Source organism: Urocampus carinirostris, chromosome 13, assembly GCF_059441175.1.
Source record: "Urocampus carinirostris isolate Australia breed hairy pipefish chromosome 13, RoL_Ucar_1.0, whole genome shotgun sequence".
Taxonomy (NCBI): domain Eukaryota; kingdom Metazoa; phylum Chordata; class Actinopteri; order Syngnathiformes; family Syngnathidae; genus Urocampus; species Urocampus carinirostris.
Window position 1 is genome coordinate 23,028,442 of NC_142361.1, and position 15,851 is coordinate 23,044,292.

General features: G+C 38.3%; 1 protein-coding gene across 2 annotated transcripts; it reads left to right on the forward strand.

The window, feature by feature from the left end:
- Positions 1-675: 675 nt before the first annotated feature.
- anln (anillin, actin binding protein) lies at positions 676-14,105 on the forward strand. Of its 2 annotated transcripts, none has more exons than XM_088351804.1 (23): positions 676-853; positions 2,167-2,317; positions 2,390-2,815; positions 3,477-3,835; positions 4,420-4,687; positions 4,900-5,069; positions 5,155-5,259; positions 5,460-5,574; positions 6,325-6,620; positions 6,722-6,867; positions 7,021-7,147; positions 8,445-8,580; positions 8,756-8,935; positions 9,012-9,138; positions 9,250-9,298; positions 9,375-9,428; positions 9,799-9,831; positions 10,194-10,212; positions 10,464-10,576; positions 10,740-10,829; positions 11,002-11,109; positions 11,977-12,149; positions 13,302-14,105. In XM_088351804.1, exons 1-23 carry the CDS (start codon positions 836-838, stop codon positions 13,414-13,416), a joined length of 3,378 nt encoding a protein of 1,125 aa, XP_088207930.1. In that variant the 5' UTR covers positions 676-835; the 3' UTR covers positions 13,417-14,105. The 2 variants fall into 2 exon arrangements, with proteins under 2 accessions (XP_088207930.1, XP_088207931.1); XM_088351805.1 differs by having other exon boundaries at positions 6,370-6,620.
- Positions 14,106-15,851: the final 1,746 nt, after the last annotated feature.

The window sequence follows — 15,851 nt, forward strand, 5'->3', positions numbered from 1 at the left end:
TATATATATATATTTTTTTTATATATATATATATATATATATATATATATATATATATATATATATATATATATATATATATATGTATAGGAAAATACAGCTACCAACCTTCCAGTGTGGAGTTTACATGTTCTCCCCGTGCTTGCGTGGGTTTCCTCCGGGAACTCCGTTTTCCTCCCACATTCCAAAGACATGCATTTCAGGTGGATTGGCCGGTCCAAATTGTCCCTAGGTGTGAATGAGTGAGTGAGTTGTCTGTCTCCGTGTGCCCTACGACCAGTTCAGGGTGTCCCCTGCCCACTGCCTGAAGATGGCTGGGATGGGCTCCAGGATCCCCGCGACCCTACTGAGGATAAGCGGTGCAGATAATGGAGGGATTTATATGTCTTCGATATATTTTGAGCATTTTTGTTTGGGGCCAGAGCATAAACCTAAAATCTCCCCTGCAATGCAATATTATTCAGAATTATCGGGTTTAAAAAAAAAAGAAAAAAAAACTGTGTGCGTGAGTGTGCGCACGCGCATCACTCCGTCCTCTTCCTTTTTCTCTCCCCTTTCTGGCTTCCTTCCCATTTTTTTAAACCGACGCTCATTTCCAATTGGTTGTTTCTGCAGTATAAGATCCTTATTCCTCCGTGATTGGCCAAAAAACCTTGGGCGGAGTTTCTGGAGGAGGCGGCCGCTAAATTCGAAATTGAACTGAAGTTATTTTTGTGTGCTGGTTGACGAAGGAAGAAAAAAGTCTAGAGAGGTTCGCTTCTTCCTCTCGATTTGTGGACTTTTCGGTTTATTTTAACTTTAAGAACTTTTTATTGTTGATATAATTTGACCGAAAATGGACCCTTTTACGGAGGTGAGTAGCGACATTTAATGTTCTGGATTAACAGTGCCGCATTAGCTAGCTGCTAGCTAGCTAGCTGTTTACTGTCAAAAATTGTGACGTCAATGTAGTGTAGCGGATTATATATATTTTAAATTATTTCAGTGATAACTAATTGTTCAAACAGGCAAACCAACACAATGATAATTGTAATATTTGCTGGAATTGCCACGTTTTATGGCTTTAGATTTGGAACGTAAACGACAGTTATATTCTAAAAAAAAAAAAACGGGAAAAAAATCCACAGGTTGATAAAGATGTAATAATAAAAATATAAAGAAAACATTCAAAGCGAGTTGCAACAAACGATCGTTTTAATAAGATTATTTTTCAATCCTCTTGCCAATAATTTATGTATAGCAAACATAATTTATTGTGTACCGTTTAGCAGTTTTCTGACATTTAAATGCATACCAAAGTGCTGAATAAAAACAGTAAATGTACTATTAGAAAAGAAAATCACCTCTTTCGCCCCACCCAACAGCAAGAAACGCCCATTACAGACACGAACTCAACAATTCAAGGAGAGATAAAGTAAACATAAATTTGGTCGCTAGTTTGTATGAGAAAATAGGAATAAATGTTGATGATGATTTTCCACAGTAGAAGCAAATCGCTGAAGTCAGGTAAAAATCTTCTTTATAGTCATTGATTACAACGTGGTGGACGTTGTTTACAATGAGATAAGACGTGGAACACAAGAATAAAATGTAATAAAAGACCATTAGGGGGAAAAGGGCTAGGATACAGTAGATGGGTAGAATTTACAAGGGATTGCTGTCCACTGGCCCAAATTGTATGTACGGTGCATCAGAAAAGAGTGCAATAACATTAGCAGTGACATTATGTGTAAATGTAAAAATAAAGAAATAAAATATTAGTACATACAGTGTGTGTGTATATATATTTATATAGATTTTTTTTTTAATAAGTAGGCATGGTCTGGTGTAGAAACTGTCCCTGAACCTGTTTGTCCTTGTATAAGGGGCCTGTAGCGTCTGCCAATGGGCAGAAGGTAAAAGAGGTGTTAGCCAGGGTAAAAGAGGTTTCTGAAGCTGGCAGTGGAGCAGTTATGATTTTATGGGCTGTGTTGATGACTCTCTGTAAAATACCCCTGTCAGTTGCCATGCACCCAGCGAACCGCATGCCTTTTATAGTGTTTTCAAAAATGGCAACCACCCGTGAGGCTTGACTGATATTGAGGAATTTTAAGACTACACAAAATGTTTGTTTTTGTTTTTATGAACCGGTTTGAAAATAATTTTAAAACTTTTGAATCTTATTAGAAACTTTTGGAGCGGACACGCGCTCGGAGGGAGAACCTACAGAAAAAAATGGCAGCAAGACCAACCGCAGCAGAGAGAACAATGGTGAAAAGACCCAGAGAGCCCCTGGTTGAAACGAATAGGGTGATCATTGAAACCGTTGTTCCTGAAGGTATAATTTTCTGACAGTACCCTGATTGTCTGCTTCTTCACTGCTAACTTATTTATGTTTTCATTTTCTCAGTCTCTCAGACATCTTCAAAACCTTCTCCATCCAAACAAAGGTGCTTAGCTGAGAATGTTAAGCCTGTGGAGGATGAAAAGTTTCAAGTGCAACCTACAAAGGCTGTCTTTCCAGATCCCCCAACAAACGAGAAACCCCCTATCGTTCCTGCGTGTGTAAATCCTAAATCTTCTTTAGGGGTGACAGAACCCCAACTATTAGTCCAATCTCAACCAGATGAGTTCAAAACCGCCAAACAATCATCAGAAAAAATGCATGCGGCTGCTATTCCTGAAATGCAGCCACCTACGGTTGTTGACATAGTTCCTGTTAGTCCTGCTGCAGTAAAAAGCATTGATAACTCTGTGGAAAACTCAACTCCTGCTACGAATATGAGGTCACGTTTCCAAAAGCTAGCAGAGGAAAGGAAATGCTGGGATGGCACTGGTAAGTTACTCAAATATATTATTAAAAATATTTAAATCACACAAATGCAAAGCGACCAATTTGAATAGAGCTTGAAACGAATCCAAAAGACACAGTAATGGTCAAGCGTAATGCTTTACTTACCTTTTATATCTTCTGGGTAAAATGTTACACCATTATTATCAAACCCCAAAAGACAAGGGTCAGAAAGTCCCTACCTATGGTTGGATTATTATGATTTTCTAGAAAACTTTATAACCGGCATGTGAAAAATCAATGTACATGATCAATTATACAAAACATATTTAGAATTTAGCCTTTCATTTATATATGTGTAACTCGTTAAGTGACCCTGTATAAGGCATGAGTTTTAATGGTTGACCGAGCCTATTTTAAACCTAGAACTAGTATTTCTAACCTAGTAATGACAGAAATAAAATAAGTTGTTATTTGAGGTGCATATCAAACTGGTAACCATTCACACATACCTGGAAAAAAAGTCCTCGGCTTCAAAAACATTTTTGACCCCTTATAGTGATAACAAAACTAAGAGTTGCCATGTTAGTTGGTGGGATCGATTTAACTTGTGACACATGACATTATTGGGTGTAGATTTATATGTATAGTTGTTTATGATGTTCATTGTTTTGTGACCTTTCGTGCCGGTGTTTCACCATTCCAGACCTGACTGCTTTGGACTCAACACCTATTGTGGTGTTGAGACCAAATGTGGAAGTCACAATAACTTCAGTTCCCACCACGTCTTCACAAACTCCAGTAGGGAGGAAAGGGAGACTTGCCAATCTTGCAGCGACCATTGGAACTTGGGAAGATGACTTAAGCCATGTCAGTATCGCAAAAGACTCTACTCCTGCGAAAGAAAAATCTACAGGAAAGGAAAGCGGTCCTGCAATGATTGCTACAGGTTCCGGTCCAAAGTCATCGTCCAAAGATGCAAATGTGACCGATACTGTAAAAGCAAAAGTTAGCCCTGTGGTGAGGAGTTCGACAAACGGCAAACCATCATCCGTCTCAAATCGGGTAAGTTCATTTTATAATTGCAATTCAGAGTGTTCCCTCACTTTGTGTTTGCCCCCGTTAAGCACATTTTTCAAAATCCCCTTAAATCAAAACAGTTACATATTTCATTGTTATTGAACTAAAAAATATATTTATAATTTTTTAGATGTCTCGCAAGACAGAGAGAATAAGACTGCACATTTTTCCCCAAAAAACTTAACCTAAAAAAAATATAACCAATTCATCAAAAAATAGTGAAAGATGAGCCTTCACCTTACATGTGTGCCCGATATTGAGCAAATTTTGTAAAATAAAATGAAATCACAAAGTTAAAATGTTCCTTGTTACTGAAATCACAACACTATCTTTTAATATGTCTTAAAAGACGATGAGAGCCATACAACCCTTTTGCAAAAAAAGTAAAAAAAATATAACCAAGTTTCAAAGGTTAAAAAATTGATATATATATATATATATATATATATATTATACCGAAGTTCACTCAATATTAGGTGGAACCAAAAAAAAGCATGTCAACACACCTAAAATGACCAAAAGTACAAAGGGTTGAATCACATTATTTACATTTATTTTTTTATGAACAGGCTTCCAACCCCTCAACAAAGTCAACTCCATTGAAGACCAACATACCTGCAACCAAATCAACGCCAAAATCTGCAACCAGGCTCACAAATTCCTCAAAACAGTCTGAAGCAGTGCCTCCTGTATCACAATCTCATAGTGCTGCAAAAACTAATGCAGTATCCAGAGTTCCAGTTCCCACTAGTCCTTGGAAAACACAGATCAGTAATAATAAAAGTGCTGTGTCCAGTCCTGCTGCCTCCCAGGCCAAGAGCACTGTTGGTGGTTCTGGTAATGTATTATGTCTCTTTTAAAATTGTATATCAATCACATATAGTTAGATATAGATATTAATTGTTCTCTTTTTTTTTTTTAATTTGCGGTATGTGAAGATGTAATTTTGCATCAAATGTGTTTGACATTTGCACATATTTAAGAAAATCTTTACTAAAGGCAAGTTTCTAATATCCTGATCTTTTTTTAAATTGTTTTTCTATCAACAGGCATTCAGGTGAAGTCTTTCCTGGACCGATTTGAAGAAAGATGCCAGGAGCGCATTAACTCCCCAGCAGGTAGCGGCATACAGCCAAGCAATAGACTGGCGCAAAACAGGCTCATGTCGCCCCAACCTGCCAAAACAACCACAGCTGATCTTGCAGAGAAGCACAAACTGGTAGTTAAATTATGAAGTCGTTTGTACAGACCTTATACTTATTCTGTCACAACATAGTGCTTAAAGTTGGTGTTTTCCGCCTTAGGAGCGTGAGGCCGAACTGGCTAAGATCCGTAGTCGCCCACAGGAGAACAACATGTGGAAAACCAAAGGCAAAGAGTCACAAACGAAAAGGACCCCAGACTTCAAGGTTGGTCACAAATAGAATGTATGTACTGTATATGTATCCATTTGGATACTTGTAAGGAGAAAAAACCCACTAATTAATACAGGTTACTCTGCCACATTATAAACAGAAACAAATATTGTGTTAACTAAATCTGTCCAAAGTGTTGTGTTGTTTTGAGTGTGGCATTTGCATGGTCTAACTCAATTTTATTTCATTTCAAGGAAAATCTTGACAAATCAACAGAGAGCCCTAGTGTCTTGATTCAGACAAAAGAGGACCCCAAATTATCATTTCTTGAAGCTGCGGAAACTCCTGTAAAGAAGGGAGTTCCTCCAGGTATTCACAGTATTTCCTGACTCAATTGTACAGTGGACACCTGGGATTCGGCAACCTTGCTTTTTGACATTTTCAGTTTATGGTGTGAAATAAAATGTTTTCTGCCCCTCTTTATGGCGTTTTCCCAACTAAATGACGTCACCGACAGATTATCTTGCATGCCTAAAAGCTATGAAGAGTTATGTTTATGGCTCCAAAGGCTAAATGTATGCCAAGGGGAGGGGCAAAAACATAACCATAGAAACAAAGCCTGTTAAATTGCATGACGTCATCCAATCGATGATTGGGAGTATTGTTAAAAAATAAGGATGCGATTAAAGCTATGAACAGGGTTCCCCCGGATCCTGGAAAAGTCTTAAAAGGTATTGATATCAAAATTCCAAGAATCAGGCTTTGGCATTAATATATTTAAAATCCAATCAGAGCAGAAGCATGTCTTAGGTCTAGCCACAATACAAATAGCAAAACCGGACAGAGACGATTACTTTGAATCGTGGGAAGGTAAATTCAATGAGAAGTGGCTGAGTCACAAGCGTTTTTGGTCATGGCTAAAAGCTGTGCCAGGTAATGTGTACAAGGCACTATGTAGTGTTTGCAAGAAATTGAAGTTTACTTGCCTTAAGCTATAGGAACCTGTAGGAAGAAAGGGCATGACAATCCTCACAAGTGCTAGGTATAAATTTTATTTTGCCAATTTTCCTGCATGACTTTATGTAAAAGCTTGTTTGTAACAATGTTTTCATATTGCAGGTTCCAAATTCATCAATTCTCCCACCACATCACAATCCAATCCAGCAGTGAACGTTGCCCACGTAGAGAAGACCGAAATTTCAGATGTGACAAAAGACGAAAAGAACGACGAAGAAAATGAGATCGAAATGAACGTCGACCATTCGATCAACTCAGAAGTTATAAATGATCTGTTTGACGAAGCTCTGGAGGATCATGAAGAAGAGGAAGATCCTTTGAATATCTCTTCCATGTCCCTTCTCACGCCGCTGACAGAGACTGTGGCTTCTTTGGTGAAGAGTCCAGAAAGGATGATGGTATTCACAATATGTTTTTATTTGTCATCAACTGAATGATTTCTTGCATGTGTGTGGCAGCCATGTAGCAAAGATTACCTGGTAGTTATGTTTCTCCACAGACATCGACTCCATCAAGTTCTTTCATGGTGAAGAACAATACTCCAGACAAAGATTGTCAACCTTCCAGATTCCAGAGAGCTTGCATTCGGAGTGCAACACCCGATGGGACAAATTTCCTAGATGAGGAGCACAATTTACTGTACAGGTACGTATACTTTGACAATGGGGGTGAACACAGGCAACAAATCAGCCATTAACATCGGAATGTCTCGGCAGAGAAAAGTTTTTAAATTCTGGTGATTTCTTTTTTTTTATTCTGCGCTCCTCCACCTTAATATATTTTCTACTTTTCTGTTAGTATTGATGCATACAGGTCTACTCGGATGAAGGAGTCCGAGAAACCCAAAATTGAGGAGGTGATGATGATGATGAAAAAGGAGGAACAACGAGGACCAAGCTTGTCGAGCATCAGGCAGAAGATAAAGGTTTGGAAAATACATCTTGGAGCTCCATTGTATATTATATATCTTCAACCTTTTTCCAGTTTCTTTCTCTGGCCATTTATGTTAGCCACTTTGCTGCAGGCCCTGGCTCACTGCTAGCCACTATTGTTATTCTTAGCTGCTACTGTTTCGTCTTTCATTGTCACTCACCTTCCTCTGCTGAGTTTCGTGATTTAGTGTCCCAAAACTTGAAGAATTCTGCATTAGTCTTCCATTCCTTTACTGGCCTTTTTATAGCTTCTCCTGCGAGCTACTAAAGTCAGTCTCTCCGGGTGTATCTGGCTCGTTTGATCTTTTGCTCCTGCTCCTGGGGATTAACAGCAGCATTCATGTCCTGTCGCTAGCTAGCATTCGTTTTCGGTCATCCAAGAAAATATGGGTCCTTGAAATCCTTGAAAATCAGCTTTGAAATTCCTTAAAAAGCGCTTGAATTTGGCCGTTAAAAAAGGTCTATGAACCCTGTATGTAAGTACCGTAAATTACGGACTACAGAGCGCACCTGATTATAAGCCGTACCCACCACACTTTAAGAGGAAAACCGATTTTGTACTTACACAAGCCGCACCTGTATATAAGCCGCATGCGCCCACATTAAAAAATGTAACACAAACACAAAATCAACCCAAACCCGACTTTAAGTCCCGCGATTGAAACCGAATGTCCCTCATTAAAGTACACAGCCGGCAAAATGAACGGAAAATGATACCGGTACTTAAAGTTTGATGCAGACCTGCAGAGTCCGGGTCCCGTTGAAAGTGCATTGCATTGGAGTCGGATTTGGGCAAAACACCGGCTTTTCGGAACCCGTTGGTGATGGTGGAGTTTTTGATGCTGACAGGATCCACTGGAAGACTTGCGAAAAAGTTGCCTTTCGCATGCGGCCAGTTTTAGTGAAAGATTTCTCGCCGCTAGTCAAGCCAAGAAGTTGCAGTCTTCCTCGGCGGATATATTCCACCGGTCTAAATCTGACCTTTTGTACTCGAGCGCCGCTGGCGGCCATTAGAAAAATTATATAAATTGGCCGCATCACTGAATAAGCCGCAGGGTTGAACGTTTGGGAAAAAAGTAGCGGCTTATAGTCCGGAATTTACGGTAATCTTCCATGTTTTTCAAGTGGTTTCCTTTGGGCTTCCCTATTGTGTCTTCTTAGAATCTTTAGTTCCATTCGAAATTTCAAGCTCCTCTAGTGGTGTATTTCTAACCACTGTCACTTTAAATAGATGCACAAAGCAGGATCATAGTGTGCCTTAACTCATTCCGTTGTTTGACGTCCTTGTAGATTTTTACCAACGAAATGAACCTGCAGCAAACCGTCATCCACCAGGCCAGCCAAGCTCTTAATTGTTGCACTGATGAAGAGCATGGGAAAGGATCACTTGTTGAGGCTGAGGCAGAAAGACTCTTGTTGGTTGCAAGTAAGTCTTTTTTGGGGGGAGGTGGGGGAAAAGTGTAGCTTTGTGATAAGATGAACTAAGCTTGCTTCCATGCCTGATGAATGTAAACACATTTAGAAAAAATCCCTTGTACGCTTAATGTACTACTCTGGAGAAAAGAAATCACTCATTGTTGTTAACATTTCCTCCTTCGTAGCTGTAAAGAGAGAAGCACTTATGGCAGAGTTGCAGCATCTTAAAGGGGAAAGCCAAGCAGCCCAGAAAAGAAATCGTCCAGTTTCTGAGCCCATTTCTGCCTCCAAGGGATCCATCAGTTTGCAAGAGTTCCGCTTGCCACTCAAGGCTGATTTTGTTTGCGCAACTGCAAACAGGCCAGGTAGAGCTGAAGAAAATGAGAATAAATGTCAGTTTAAAGAACCAATTGATGTGATGGTGGTTTTCCCTTCCCTCAGAATCAATGAAGCATTCTTTTTTCATAATGATTCGAGCTGGAGCTGAGAACATGGTGGCCACGCCACTTGCAAGCACACACCGTGGCCTCAGTGGAGACACGCTGACCTTCCCTACAAAATTCGCCTTGTAAGACACAAAACCAGTATGGGATGAATTCCCCTGTTTTTAATACCAACATACGGTAATTAAACGACTATTAAAGCCCGATCATCATTAATTCATTGATTCCGCTGTCAGATCTGATGTTTCCGCTGAGTTTGCCATCGATATCGAAGTGTATTGTCTTGTGAGTATTTTCTTAAACATTTTCCCCACGTGACATCTTAAAAAGGTTCAATCGTTTCACTCTCTTGAATCTTCAGGTTCAAAAGCGCATATTTACAAATGACAAGAAGAAGAAACCAAACAAGTCTAAGGTATGGTTGTTGACTGAGCAAGATGATTTCCGAAAGAGTGCATGTTAAACAGGCTAGCTCAGAAGAATAGAATCAACATGTCTGAATGGTCATTTAAAAAAACATATTGTACGAAGTTTACAAAGATTCGACTGAACTCTGCGATGAACATATAAAAGACTTGAAAGAAAATGGGTTTTCAAAAAAAAAGGAAAATGAGCTTATGCACTATTCACAAGGTCGTGCTTGTAGACTGGCCTAAGTTATAACTTTATCAGAAAAATAGTGTCATGACATGAGCAGTAACATTGTGAAAAATTGAATAGCGGAATACAATATAAATATTTTGAAACCTGTTACCAAATTATATTAAATCTATCTCCATTTTCAGGCCATCACCCCGAAGAGATTTCTGGCTATTTCTGTAAGTTTTCAGAATGTTTTGATCTTTTCATGAATAGAAGTACATACAGTCTTTAATTTTTTGTATTAAGTATTAAAAATATGCGATGAGATTCTTAACTGTTCCTGTTGAACTGTTTTCTATTTTAATAGAACGGGATATTAATTTTTAGTGATAATTTATAATGACCAAATTTTCTATCAATTAAGGTATTACTTTGCCATTTAGCACTTTGGGGGGTCTTCATTGACTTGAAAAGCGCTATATAAATGCAGACCATTTACCATTCTGCATGTTTGCTTGCCTTTGTCCTTAACTTGAGCTGCAGAATAGATTATTCCCATAACCAATTTTTTTTTCTTTTTTTTTTTTTTCTTTTTTAGAAAAGCGGTCAGACTCCAGGTATGTTCAATATTATTCTCATATCAATGTTGACATTAATGAGAGAAACGAAATAGAAAAATCATACATATGAACAGTTAATGTTGTGACATAGCCTCAGAAATAAACAAATTAATCACCTGTATGACTACAAATTTGTACTTTGGCCCCATTCAAAAACATCACATATACTTGTTTCACTTCAGTAATTCTATTGAGTTTGAAAGTCTTAAGCATGTATTAACAAAAGATCTTGGATTTTCTTTTTGAAGTTCTTGCCAGTCCAGGTGGCCCAAACGCCGTTCGCACCAGTAACTTTGTCCTTGTTGGACATCACAAACTCACTCTTTCTTCCGTTGGGGGAAACAAGTTTCCTTTGGAGAAGGTATTGTGTTTATCTCTGATGCATAATTGATTTGTAGAGGCTGTCATTTGTCCTAATTCAGTCATTTGTTCTCTCTTGTCTTTAAAATGAAATTAACACAACTTAATTAATGTTTATCATACTATTATCAGTTTGACTTTCAATAATTGATTCTTGTCCAAAGATTCCATTCATGTGTCCACTGGAGGGTCATGTCTACCTTAGGATGCATTGTGAAGTTGGATCATCAAAGGTGGAAGAAAAAGGTTTCCTGGTGAGTCAAGTCATTCTTTTAATCATAAACACCGCAAGCATAAAATTTGCCAGTATGTGCTCCAATTTACCCATAATTATAACGATGCTGGAAAATATAAGGAAGAATGGGCACTAGCCTTTTAATTGCGTAGCAGCTCCCTTTGTAATTATCAATCAATTCTTTTTTCTAGACCATGTTTGAAGATGTGAGTGGATTTGGGGCCTGGCACAGAAGATGGTGTGTCTTATCAGGCTATTGCATCTCCTACTGGACTTACCCTGATGACGAAAGGAGAAAGGTAAAATTCACCTATAAGTATATCCCTATATCCCTAAAGGCTCAGTTCAGATTTTTGTTATCGAATTCTAAGAACGTTCCAGATGGCAAATTGTGTTGTGGTGGTTAAGAATGTGTTTCCAGACGACCTGCCACAGTATGTCCCAATGTTTATGAAGCACTCATTAATAAACACTTGCGCATAAAAAACATCAGGAATGTAAATCTTATCCACAACACCAAATCTGGACCACTCAAGTGTCCAGAAATTTCTTGGTAATTTAGGTTCCTCAGGTCTGTCTATAACATTCTTTCCAGGTGTGTCCTACAAAGTTTTGTGCAGAGTTGACATTTTCTCCTCAATAGTCCCTCCTTTGATCATTATCAATCATCTTTGATTATTTGACGATAACTGACTGACTATATAGAGGAACCGAGTCAACTCTGCACAAGCTTTTTGGGGAACATCTGGAAAGAATGACATGTTAAACTGAACTGAGGAACTTGAATAACTCAGAAAATTCTGGACCCTAAAATTGTCCAAAGTGTCGAAATCATTTTACAGTGGTACCTCTACCAACGAATTTAATTTGTTCTGAGAGTAGCTTCATAACCTAAAAACTTCGTAACTGTGTATGTAGATGAGATCATCCATTCCAAGCTCCGAAAAAGTACAGCATATTTTTTTTAATAACTCATAAAAGAGCATCAGAACATGAACATTGAGGAACCATATTCTGGATGCTCAAATTGTCTAAATTTGGTGTTGTTGACAAGGTTGGTGTCCTTTTAAAAAAAAAAATTATAATTGCCGTATTATAAAGCCTTTAAATACTGCTGGACATTTGTGAACCAATATTCCTTATTTCTGTTTCGTATTTCTTCACAGCATCCCATCGGACGTATAAATCTGGCCAACTGTACTAGCAAAAAGGTTGAACCGATCAAGCGAGAGTTTTGCGCTAGACGCCACACCTTCGAGCTGATCACCGTCAGACCGCAGAGAGAGGACGACAAAGGGACATTAGTCAGTCAATGCGAGAACTCCATGTGTGTTACCAAGTAAGTCGAAACGTCATCAGTCGGACAAAACAGAATTATACAAAGACTGGAGCTAAACACGTTAGTCAACACTCACCTTACGATATGAATCTGTACTGAGATGGGGATTGAAAACTGAAATTGCTGTATTGAGGGGGATAAAATCTATTGGGATGTGTAGCTAATAATAATAACAATAATAATACATTGTACTTCGAAGTGCCTTTCAGGATACCGCTGTACATATAGTAGGACACAACAATAACGCAAGAGTAAAACAAGCAAGTAATAGATAGCAAATAAAACACAGTAGAGATAAAAGGATGCAGATGGTCAAGAAAAAGCAAGTCTGAAAAGGTGTGTTTTGAGTCCGGATTTGAAGGTGGACAGCATGGCAGAATTCCGGAGGTCAGGCGACAATGAGTTCCAGCTAATGCCTTCCAAAACCCGGCTACCCCCTATTAAAACACTCAAATAGCAACATAGTGCATATGCAGTACATACTACTTGTGTGTGATATTCTTGCAACTGATTAAAGAATATTTTAAATAAATATGTTAAGAGAATCATGAGATTGTATTTACCTTTGGTGTAATGTGATTTGAGCTGGTCAAGTGGAGTTGCAGGTGGCTGCACGGGAGGCAAGAAGGCAAACTAAAAATGAAACTGATTTTAGAACTTCCACTATTGGGGATCGTCTTTTATGCTTTATTTGCCACCTAAATTTTAATAATAGTCCCGATTGACTAAGTGACATTTCAGTAATATTCATGTGTCTTCCTCGTATTTCTTTATTATTGAAATCTTCATTTCCATGGTTATCACATTTTTGATTTTCTTTTTAGCATCACTGCGATCTTTGGGACTTAAAACTAATAAATACAGTATAAAAAATAGTCCTTTAAAAGGCACACGGGATTCTGAACTGAACAGGGAGAAAGGTATTGTGGGGGTAGTTCAGCCAATAGGAGACCAGCATATTATATGAATTTGACCAATAGCGACGCAACTCTTTGTATGGAATAACACTGCAACGTTTTTGGCCAAGTCAGATAATTGTTAAAGTTGTATAGTGGGGGAATTTCCTTAAAGAGGGGCAAAAGACATCATATTCTACACCATAGGGTGGATCTACTAAATCTTCTTTTCGCCATTGTAATTTTTGCCCTTCAGGAACTGGCTGAGCGCGGACACTAAAGACGAAATGGCCGTGTGGCTGCAGAAGCTGAACCAAATCCTGACCGATTTGCGCATGTGGCAACCGGCTTCCTGTTCCAAGCCTCATTGAACGCATCACGGAGTGGACTACTTCTTTTGTTTGTCACTTTTGACATCGCACAGTTACTGAGTGCAATGAAACAATGGGCGGTAAATATCTTTTCAGTGTTGTAAGGGATTTCTTGAATGACAGTTCAGGAGAAAAGCTAAGCAAGACATTTTTAAAAGGTGTGCATGTGCATTCTTTGCTCAGGTGAGGGAGATGTTTATTTTTCTTAACGAATGGCCGGTCCTCATGTCAATATCATTAAATTCGCGAGAGTGATATCAATGTCACGCTTTCTTGGGCTTTAGATATTTTTGTATTGTATTATAACCTTATGCATGATGGCTCAAAATATTAATACATTTTCACTTTGGTTTTATTGTCCTTTTTTTTTTTTTAATCAGTATGCAATACTCAGAACACTTTTGCATTTGTCGTTTAAAAGCGTCACACTACAACCATCCTGGCATCAAATTTTGAATTGGCTCTTATGGTATTTATAATTCTAACTTTCAAAATTGAATGTCTAATTAGTGAAAAAATGTCTACGTTTACATTTTGTATTCTAATGTACAGCGACTATAGATTCAATCTAAAAGTGATCTATTTCTGTGTTTTTATGTGTGTGTGTGTGGTTGTGCTTTTTAAACTTCTTTTTTATAGCAGCTCTGAAACGAATAAATCTGTTTTTGGGTCTGGGGGTTTCACACAGTTTTTCAATTCTCCCACCGTTTGATTTATACATGAAAGCACCACGACGTCGTCACAGCGGACTTACGTATAGTGTGTCAGCAATCCTTCACCTTGTGTTTTTTTTTTTTTTATACAAAATCCAATTGATAGTTTGCGCTCTTATTGTGAAGGTTGCGTTTACTGACGCGGATGCTAGTTTATGTTCTTCGAACTGCACAAGTTCCCCTCACCCGTACTCAAGCTGCTGACGTCAACGGTTGCTTGCGTCAATGCTGCCTCCTTTAGTCTTTTTTTAAATTGTGGTCATAACGTAAGCATTAAACTTGACACATATTGAAACCCTAATCTACTTCTAGATTGTAGTTTAGAACACTAACCCTATCTAAGACTCCAATCTATCACTAAAACCCTAAAATTAATCCTAAACTAACGACACCCTAAATCCCAACCCTGCAGACTAACTTGCTCCTTTACTCTAATTTTAAAAAACCCTTATTATAAATAGAAGTAGCTCAAAAGGTTAACCCCCTGTAGCAGTTTTAGGGTTGTAGGTTCTATTTGCAGGTTGTGGCTGGACAAATTCTGGAATTAGGCTGTTTTGGTGCAACCAAAACCTTTGGCATAGTATTTCTATCGCTTTGAATTACGATACTACACACATCCTGGTGTGTGTAATATAGTCATCCTGTCAAATGAAGGATGCTTGGGATGTGACAAAGAAGACAAGGAACTAGCAAGGAACCAAGGGGAAGGAACACTAATAATGGTAGGAGGACAATAGCGAGAGCCACAAAAAACAACATGGGTGCAGGATTGTGACAGAGTTAATAACATAGTGGTTTAATATGTACACATATATGCCAAATTAGGTTTTTGTAACGTAACCCCCGTGTACATTATAGGTGGGTAATGAACAGCCCCTGATAGCAGCGTCAGCTATGCAAGGCAACTAAATGCTATCAGTTAGTTATTGAGTAAAAGTGTGAAGCACATTATAAAGCGCTTTGGGAGGTCTTCATTGGCCTGAAAACCGCTATATAAATGCAGATTTACATTACAACTATCAGTGCTGTTACATATACCAACCAAACCTTTCAACCCCATAACTGCAAACCAGACGATAACCCCAGAAGTAGCATTTTGACTATATTCTAAAACAGCCTAAATGTTAAAATGCTTGTTTGACAATCACAGGCAGTACAAGATCTGGAAATAAGGTTTTTGTTGTTTTTTTTTTTTTATGCCAATCAAAATCTTAGAACGCTTACTGCCCTAACTGGGCTCCAGACTTATAACTCTGTGAATATGGTACAGACATCAATACCATCTGAGTTACCAAAAGCAGTACTGAATCCCTGACAAAAAGCTAACCTTAGTTTCTTTAGGAATTAAACTATAAATTGTTAGGGAAAATTGACCGATTTGCGCATGTGGCAGGGAAAAAACTATAATATAAATTTAGCGTTTACCAAATTGTTCAAATTAGTTGTCTGACTCCATTAACCAAACGCAAACTTTATTCTCCTAACATATGCATGCTCGTTTGTTTCAATAAAACTATAACCCTAAAACGTTGAGCTTTGGCGATATTTGAGAACAGCTTTGATAGCTGAAATGGTAAAATGTCTGTATTACAATCATGAGGGCATGGTTACGATACCCTGTCAAGACTTTACAAAATCTAGGATTTTGGGTTTCTATTAGGGCCAACCCTAACTTCAATTAAAAATCTAGAACATGTACTATCTATACTGGGGCTTGAACCC

What these genes read in the sequence shown, in the direction of transcription:
- anln (XM_088351804.1), top strand. An exon ending in GAGCACTGTTGGTGGTTCTG is followed by an intron (nt 4,688 to 4,899) that starts GTAATGTATTAT and finishes TTCTATCAACAG; the next exon opens with GCATTCAGGTGAAGTCTTTC. An exon ending in GAGCACAATTTACTGTACAG is followed by an intron (nt 6,868 to 7,020) that starts GTACGTATACTT and finishes CTTTTCTGTTAG; the next exon opens with TATTGATGCATACAGGTCTA.